Raw genomic sequence first — 9,581 nt, 5'->3', positions numbered from 1 at the left:
CAACCCTGTGCTCTGCACAAATCCTAAACACAGCCCCATACTAGCCACTGGGAAGAAAGTTTACTCCACTTCAGCCCAAACCAGCACAGGTATGCAGAGTTTTTGGTAACTTAAAAACCTTATTGCCATTCATTAGAGTGGAAAAAAAAAGATGTTCTGCAGACATGTGAAGCTGTTTGTTGTTGAACTTTGTGCAATAAAAAGCACTAGAAGTAACATAAATTCTTCATGCACACCCTGTTAGGATTTTTCTGTTGCCACTTTTAGGCTGAGATGAAACTCTGTTCGAAGCTGGAGCACTGATTCAGCAAGGAGGAAATCAGAAAGGTGGTTCACCCAGGGATACCTTCAGGGGCAGTTCATAACTAATTCCCACAAAAAGCAAGGAATAAAAATTCCTCCAAAACCCAATTTCAAGCCTGTCCTATGACCTTGAATATGGAGCTCAGTTAACCACAAACATTCCTTGATTACCTCCTTAGACACAAATTTGTACTTCTTCCCTGATACAGAAGAAAATGTGCAAAGCTTAAGCTCAATTTTGGTGCTCACTGTGTAGTGATTTTGTACTCAATGCACTGAGCTCTGTCTAGTTTTTATGTTGTGAAAATCTACAAGGCAAAGGATGCAATTTTCTCCTAGAAATGGGTTAATCCATTTCACAGTCAAATCTCTGTTTGATCTTAAAGAAATGCAAGTCCAGATTCAAGCCCTGTTATATATATTCCAAGGATATCACCTAAAGCACATCTGAAATATTTTTAAACAAGCATGTTTCCCACTGATCTGAGGTACAGATTAATTTCTTTGCTTACTATACCCTGTCTTGGCTAGCACAAACACTGAGCACAGTCAGAAATACAGTGAATCAATTTAGCTCTAAAGATTTTCAATTTACAAGAGCAACAAGTTTTCCATGTCTTGTGCCAAACAATCAAGTCATTAGTTGAAATAAATATGATAGCTTCTCTCTCTGCTCCCTTTCCAATGTCTTACTGCTACACCTCCAGGAATAGATTAATAAATGCCTGACCTTATGCATTGGTTTCAGTAGAGACCTGCAGGAATTATTCTTTTCTCATAGTTCAAACAACCCTTTTGGTTTTGATTTTATGAAGCAGAAACCCCAAAAAAGATTAAATGCCTTCTGTTAAAAGTGAACCATGGGTCTAAGACAAGCAGTAAGTATATAAAAAAAATTGTGAGTCAATTCTAAGTGGACTAGATGTAAACTTTGTCATGGTTAAGCTTCCCTTGAATCTTGTCCTCCTTATGCTTCTCTTCCTTACTCTCAAGCTTTGCTTCTGGTTGAGATAAACTGATTTTCACTGTTATTCAAAGTGCAAAAACTTCAGCTGCCCAAAGTCATTGATATGTAAATATTTTAGGAGACCTTCCCCAGTTGTTTTCAACTCCTCTAAAGTTCATGATTGCTGGTTCTGGCTGCAGATACACCTGGTGAGTTTAATGAAGAGCACAGTCTGAGTTCAGCAGATGTTTTTGGGTTTGCTTTGCTGCAAAATTTCTGGTTTCTTCTTCCTTCCTTTCCAAGAGTCAAGACCCAATTTTACCAAAGTGCTGATGATCCAACTAGCAACAAGAAAACTGAAATAAGTCTTCACCTCCACAATCCTTAAAAGATTCAGCATTGCAGATCTATAAGCAGCTGAGGTTTGAGCCTATCCAAGCCTCTCTAGCCTGAAAAACTGAAGGATGGGAAATTCACACAACTGGCTCTCAATAGATTTGTGGTATTTCCTGCACTTGTCTGGCACAGAAATGTAAACTATCTCACATTATTTTGGTACAGCCAACATGGAACCCAGCAATGAAGAAATATGTAAGAGAAGACAATCTTTTCCAATAACAACAAGGGAAACTTTCTTTGTGTTATGATTTTGTTTGACTTAGGATTTAGTTTATTTCTCTTTGTACTTTACTCTTGCTATCCAGGGGTATTTGTGTGACCTTACATTGCCACCAAATATCAGCAATGCAGTTGGGATAATGGGGTATTTGTGTGACCTTACATTGCCATCAAATATTAGCAATGCAGTTGGGATAACGCAAAAAAGTCACATATTTTGGAGTTCCTTGTCTTCCTTCTGTGTTGTCAGGTAGATGTGGAGGTATTTTAAAAAGGAAGGAATGAGCAGAAAGATAGGAATATCAAGAGAAAGTCAGGAATATACTACAAAGTCCCTTCTCTTTGGCCTTTTAGCTCATTGATTTGGTTTGATTTTTGAATTATTGCTTCTATCTCCATTCCTTGATTCCTGGATAAACCATGAGTCAAAATCCAGTCCATAATGTTCATAATGCCAGCAGTGGTATGTAGTGGATGTGAAAATGGCTTCATTTTCAAGCATCTGACCTGAAACAGTGTTAGCACTGTTGGAAATTGCCCTCTTGTTCCCCATTATGTGGCTAATACAATACATAGTATATGTTGTTAAAGGCTACACAGCAGTAAGAAATCCAGAGCGCTGGACACGACCAAGAAATTCTTGTCCTAACTTTCACAGGTAATGCAGCATTTCTTATTATTTGACCAAGAAAATCATCATCCACTGAATGACCTGATTTTTCCACCTTTCCAGAGCACGTGGAGAAGCCCAAGAGAATGAGCAGCAGTCGCACAGACTGTCATTACTGCCTGCAGTCCCTCCGTGGAAGGAAATATGCATTAAGAGAGGAATATGCTTATTGTGTTGCATGTTATGACAACCTGTTTGCCAACCCCTGTGAAGAGTGCAAGCAACCTATTGAGTGCAATTCCAAGGTAAAGATGTGACTTTCACTTCTGGTTCTTTGTTCAATTACACACAAATTACACACAAATCCAATTTCTTTCCTGTCTAATCCTCTGCATATCCCTGTGCTGCTGAAGAGACCAGAGCATAGCTGTTGTACATCCACACACTGCAGAGAGAAACAGTGCTATTTGCCCAGAATATCAAAGCTCTGGGACCAAAGATTAGGAGAACCTGCACATACATATAAATTAATTAATTTATTGATCAAATTGATTGGATGAGATGCTCACCATGAGCTGCAGTGTGTGCTAGCAGCCCAGAAAGCCAATGGAATCCTGGGCAGTAGGTCAAGGGAGGTGATTCTCCTCCTCTACTCTGCTCTGGTGAGGCTCCACCTGGAATACTGCACACAGTTCTGGTGTCCTCTACATAAGAAGGACATGGAACTGTTGGAGCAAGTCCAGAGGAGGCCACAAAGTACAGGTTAATGGCTGGACTTAATAATCTTAGAGTTCTCTTCCAACCTGGATGATTCTATGCTTTTAGGATTTGAATTCTGGGAGGAGCTGAAGGATAAAAATCCACTGTAAATAAATGTTTTCATTAACATGAATTTTCTTTCTCCAAGGATCTGGCCTACAAAGGCCTCCACTGGCATGAAGGGTGCTTCAAGTGTGCCAAGTGCAATCGATCCCTGGTGGAGAAACCATTTGCTGCCAAGGATGAGGTCTTGCTGTGTACTGAATGCTACTCTGATGAGTATTCATCTAAGTGTTTTCACTGCCAGAAGACCATTATGCCTGGTAAGACAACAGGGACCCTTCAGTGAGAAATGAAACTGTGTTTTTAATTATGACCACCAGCTTGAACAACCAAGCTTCAAGGTCCTTGACTTTCAGAACAGCTTTGAGGTGTCTACTTCTCCTTTGTGTACAGTACCCTCTAGGAACTGAGGAGAGAGGCAGACACTGATCTAGCACTGACAGGACATATGAATCCTTATAAAGAACATTAAGAATTCAAGATAGGGTGAAATGCTTTCATGTTATGTCCTTGATTCTGTTGCTGTTTTTAGGAAGCACATATCACTATGAGCATAGGTAGACAAGCTAATATATTGTGAGCAGGAGATTAGACAAGACATCTTCATGTTTGTCTTTCACATTGGCCAGATCTTGAGTTTATGTTCTTTCTATCATTTCTTTCACTCAGAAATAGTTTTCATTTAAATTGTCAAAATATGACAATCTGCCTTCAAATCATTATCAGAAATTTTGCTCAAAAGGATACAGGCACACTCATGTTTATAAAGGGTTTGCTCAGTTCTGGGCCCCTCAGCTCAGGAGGGACATTGAGGGGCTGGAGCAGGTCCAGAGCAGAGCAACGAGGCTGGGGAAGGGACTGGAGCACAAGTGCCATGAGGAGAGGCTGAGGGAGCTGGGGGTGTTCAGCCTGGAGAAGAGGAGGCTCAGGGGAGACCTTAGCACCCTCTGCAACTCCCTGACAGGAGGTTGGAGTCAGGTGGGGGTTGGTCTCTTCTCCCAGGCAACCAGCAGCAGGACAAGAGGGCACAGACTCAAGCTCTGCCAGGGGAGGGTTAGGTTGGAGATTAGGAAGAGATTTTTTGCAGAGAGAGTGCTCAGGCATTGGAATGTGCTGCCCAGGGAGGTGGTAGATTCACCATCCCTGGAGGTTTTCAAGCTGAGACTGGATGTGGCACTTAGTGCCATGGGCTAGTGACCACAGTAGGGTTGGACTTGATGATCTTGGAGGTCTCTTCCAACCTGGTTGATTCTTTGAGTCTATGATTCTATGATAAAAGGTCTAAAACTCCTCAGACAGACATTTAATTGAGCAACTTTCTGTCCTTGTGCTGTATTGAAAGCATCTAGTCAGACATGATAGAAAGAATTCTTGTTCCAGGATGCAAATGATGAGCTATAAGAAGAGAAGTTGCAATGCTCTTTATCACAGAAAAAGTATTTACTTCTAAAAACTTGCTAGTTTGAGTTGATTAAGATAAATAATGCATTTATAAGTGAAGGAACTTTAGTTTAAGGAAGACAAAATGCAGGACAATAATAAATGTACTAAATATCCAACAAATTAATCTTTAATTTAGAAAAGTGCTGTGTACCTGAACATTATCACTGAGCTGGCTTGAGAGAAACAGAGCAACTGAAGCATAATCACAGAGAAGAAACCCCTAAAGACTCATATAAGGACAGACTCTAAAAATCACAGCTTAGGCAATTTAGCAAACCTTTTGTCAGGTGATTATATAGCCCTGAATGTGTTCTTTAAATTTCAAGTACATGCTTAGAAGCTCTACAATTAAAGTGAAGGGAAGTGTTGCTAGAGTAATCCATTTCTGAGACTGAAGGTTTAAAGTGTACTCCCAACACTCAAAACTTATCTCACAGTCTTATTTCGGGGGGGATTGTTCATTTTGGGGTTTTGCAGGTTCCCGTAAAATGGAATTTAAGGGAAGTTCCTGGCATGAATCCTGTTTTGTTTGCCAGTATTGCCAGCAACCATTGGGAACAAAGCCATTAATCACCAAAGACAACGAGAATTACTGTGTGCCCTGTTTTGAGAAGCAATTTGCTCACCATTGCTACTCTTGCAAAAAGGTAATTAAACACCCAATGCAGAAATTGCCCTAATGAGGCAATATTGGCCATGGAGGAAAGGGCTGGGTCACATCAAATGTCTGGTGAACTAGGAGTAAGAGCAGAGTCTTCCTTTTGACACTGGACACCAAAAGCCAAATGTGATAGTGTCTGCTGCCCATTAATCTAAGTGATTATTTTTGAAATAAACTTATTGACCAAAACAAACACTTTGGGTTTCTTTGGTTATGGATTGTGATTTTTAACAAAGGTTAAATAGAAAGCTTTGTAAAACCTTTTGATCCTGAGAGTCTCTGATCTTTCCCTGGTAAACCTGCCTCTCTTTCCATCATTTTTCAGCTATATTCACAGATATAATAAGTCACCTAAGCAAAGTCTTCACAGTCTTTCCTGTTTGGTTTTTTGCCTGAAATATCTCAGGTAATTACCAGACCAAGTAACATTCGACTGCGATAACACTAGTCAGGAGTCCTACTGCTTCACTATGTGATGCTTCCCCTGCAGGTAGCAGAAAGTTTGATTTAAAATGTGATTTTCTTTACAGATAAATCAATGCAGCCTTCCCGTGTTTTCTCATGCTTTAAAATTGTCTCTGGTTGGGGAAAACACACAAAGTATCACACTATTCTAGTGTGACACTCCTCTAGGGAAATGTTTTAATCTGATTCTTATGGCAGAATTTAACTTATTCTTTAGTACCTGTATCACTCTGGAAGCAAAAATATTTTTTTTCACCTCATTAAATAACTTTTAGTTTCTGTAGTTGCCTGTAACCTTCTACCTCTAAGAAAAGTTTTGACTTTAAGGAAAATGTTCTGCCTGTTTTTTCTTCAGCAGTTAAACTTTAGAAAGTACTTTTATACATTCCTATGTCTCTACATCTAGTCTTTAATTTTCATTAAATGATCACATGGTAAATAAAGGAATGATGCTCAGTGGAATGGAGGTTAGTAGCCCCTATGGGAAACAATCAGGATTGGCTTCTTAAAATTTCTAGGAATGTAAATCATCCCCCTACATAATATCTACAACAATTTTACTTCTTAACCTTAGATCAGTTCCCATAAATGAGCCCAAAGTAATTAAAATTGCCAAACTGAAGCCTTGAATTTTGTGCCAGCAATTGTTAGATTTCAATGAAAAGCAAACATCACTTTGAAGTAGTCCAAAACTGGAGAGTTAAGGGGATCGGGAACTGTTTAAATCTTTTTATTGCTTGACATTACCCAATATTATTCGTTATTTCCCTGAAACTCCTCCCCAGGGAAATTTGATGATACTACTATTTTTACTTACGTTACTCCAACTTTCCTCCATCTGTTCCAACTTTATTCATTAATTTACTCATTCATTTTCATTCATTTTCATTCATTCATTCATTCATTCATTGACTGTTGTGCACATGACTTTACAGTAGAAACACTATCTTACAGCTCATCTTTATAGAAACTTCTCTACACAGTCTCTCACAAATTCTGTGAAACCAGCTCTTTGCCACATGTATGGCAACCATAGAACAACTGGAAATTTCCTTCCTCAGAAAGAGCCAGTGGAGAGCTGTGAGTGAGGCTGGGAATGAGAAGCTGATTACACTGATAAACACTATTTTTTCTTTTTTTCTGACAGTGTAGATCTCCCTTCTGTATCACTTTTGCTTCTTTATAGTCTTTCTTCCTACTTAAAATACTGTTTCAGTTGTGAGACAGCAAAATGCCAGCACTGAGAATTTCTCTTGTGAGTGTATGTCTGATTCTAAACCTTTGTCTGTATTATAATAGAAAAAAAATTGTAAGAAACGAACATGTTTACTGCAAAATATGAGGTTATACTGTGATAGCAACTTGAGAATAACAAAGCAGTAGCAAGTTGAGTTTAACTGCAGTTAGTCATATTGGTAATCCAGATGAAAAACAGTTGATGTGGCCACAATCTCTTGTGCATATGGGAATAGAGAAACCAGGTGGAAGTACTTATGAAGAATTGGGCAATGCTCCATGATTCCCACTCTTGTTTCACTGCTCTGTCCTTGTTTGTCAACACATTAGGTAATAACTTCTGGAGGAGTGTCCTACCATGACCAACCATGGCATAAAGAATGCTTTGTGTGTGCTGGGTGTAAAACTCACCTGACTGAACAGAGGTTTATTTCCAAAGATGACTACCCATACTGTGTAGACTGTTTCAGCAAATTGTATGCTAAGAAGTGTGTTGCTTGCAAGAAACCTATTACAGGTGAGTCTCATCTTCTAGAGGGGACTAGAGAGTGATGAATCATCTGTCTCCTCTCAAAGCAGACCTGTACTTTAGAAAACACCACTGAAATAGTCCCATCATAAAGAAAGACTGAAGAGATTAACTGTCAGGGAGACACTCTCTGTATCACATAATGCATCTTGCTAGGACATACTGATCACACATGTTCCCTAACTGTTGAGGAGCTGTTTTGTGTTCCATAAGGAATTCCTCCATTATTTGATTTAGTGCTTTCTGTACTAAAATTCACGTTTAAGAATATTGGAAAAGGCATTTTTGGGGGGCTCTTCCACACAAGTTGGGTTGGAGGTAGTAAATACCCCAACCCTGGCAGTGTTCAAAGTCAGGTTGGATGAGCCTTGAGCAACCTGCTCTGCTGGGAGGTGTCCCTGCCCAGGGCAGGAGGAGTTGGGACTAGATGATCTCTAAGTTCCATTCCAACCCCCAAAATTCTATGATTCCAAGTCCCTCATGTCTCTAATTTCCTCAGGTTTGTTTTTAAATGCAAATGTGATCAAACTGGACCTAGATTGACTGCTGCCTGGTAAGGCACACCTATCAATTTGAAAAGCTTGCCAAATTCAGCACAGCTCTGTTCCATGCATCCTTGGGTTGTTAGATGACTTATAATTAGACATACATGTCACTGGTCTATGGTAGCTGAAGTTTTCTGAGAGCATTTACTGGTGTAATTTGCATTGCAATTTGATTATGTGTGGACTCAATTGTTGACAAGTACTGCCTGATTGTTAGAGGTGCATGCTGCACATTTCAGTGGACAAAGAAAATGGTGAATAACCAATCTAATGTGCAGGATTTTGCAAAAAAATAAAGGGGGAAATTCCACCCCCTCAAAAACCAACCCCAAAACCTCAAATGCACTCAAATCCCCCCAAAACTCGAGATTTTATCTCACATACTCATGCTTGGAATTTCACAATCTGGTAATTTCCCAAAGGTGCCATCTTGAACAAATCATTAAATTCGGTGGAACAAATCAATAAATAAGGTGGAAATCATTAAATTTCACTCAGTGTTGTATAGAAACTGTGTGTATCAACATATTGCAAATAATTTTCATGGGAGTTTGTTGAGAAGATCTGCAAATCTGGGAGGTGGTTGGGACTAGATGATCTGTAAGATACATTCCAACCCCTAAAATTCTATGATTCAATGACACTTGAATGGACATTCTGACAAACCCATTGTGTTCAGAGCTCATAATGGGATATGCAAGCAACTGGTGGCTTTGCTTAAAATATTTCTCACTGTATTTAATTTTAAAGGGTTTTATTTTACAATTCAGCCAACAAAGCATTTTCAGACTATGGATTTTTGCTCATTTTTGTTCATTTTTGTTCACTGTGTGACAACCTGATCACACATCAGAAATCAATCTGTTGCATTTCTGAGCCATGCCCTGAAATACTGGATTCACATCTTCTTTTTCATCATCTCTTTCAGCTCTCGGAGGTGCCAAATATATCTCATTTGAAGAGCACCAGTGGCATGGAGAATGTTTTAACTGTGCAAAATGCTCTGTCTCCCTGGTGGGCCAGGAATTCCTCACTCAGCTGGGTGACATCCTTTGCCATGAATGTGGCTCTGCTTCATAGCTCTGTGAAAAGCTGCACAGCTGCATTATTCTCACTCTGTAACAATTTGGTTCATTACTCTGTTGTAAGAAAATTATCTCAAGTTGTTTAGCTGTTCAAGTAACTTTTAATCAGCAGTCTAATGCTATCATAGTTCTCAGCTGCTTATAAATAAATTTAAACGGTCCCATACTGGCCAAGAAAATGATGCAGAAAAGGTTCATATATATATTTCAAACCTAACTACAGTATGTTTTCCTTGTAACACACTGCACTCTGCTGTTAGAAGCTTAAAAATTTACTTTCATCTCCCATGAGCCAAGGAGAATTGTGGAAAGTCTGTA

The 9,581-nt window shown here is 39.3% G+C and overlaps 1 protein-coding gene across 1 annotated transcript in view; it reads left to right on the top strand.

Annotated features, from left to right (window-relative positions):
• FHL5 (four and a half LIM domains 5) overlaps window positions 1-9,332 on the top strand; it is a 20,540-nt gene extending 11,208 nt beyond the window's left edge. The window contains exons 2-6 of the mRNA XM_009077170.1: window positions 2,612-2,782; window positions 3,385-3,559; window positions 5,220-5,389; window positions 7,435-7,621; window positions 9,107-9,332. Of these exons, the coding sequence (XP_009075418.1) occupies window positions 2,624-2,782; window positions 3,385-3,559; window positions 5,220-5,389; window positions 7,435-7,621; window positions 9,107-9,258 (843 nt within the window). The 5' untranslated portion in view covers window positions 2,612-2,623 and the 3' untranslated portion in view covers window positions 9,259-9,332. The remainder of the gene's footprint in view (window positions 1-2,611; window positions 2,783-3,384; window positions 3,560-5,219; window positions 5,390-7,434; window positions 7,622-9,106) is intronic.
• The last annotated feature ends 249 nt before the right edge of the window (window positions 9,333-9,581 follow it).

Source organism: Acanthisitta chloris, unplaced genomic scaffold (assembly GCF_000695815.1).
Source record: "Acanthisitta chloris isolate BGI_N310 unplaced genomic scaffold, ASM69581v1 scaffold18586, whole genome shotgun sequence".
Lineage (NCBI taxonomy): Eukaryota > Metazoa > Chordata > Aves > Passeriformes > Acanthisittidae > Acanthisitta > Acanthisitta chloris.
This window is presented reverse-complemented; position numbering and strand designations above follow the sequence as displayed.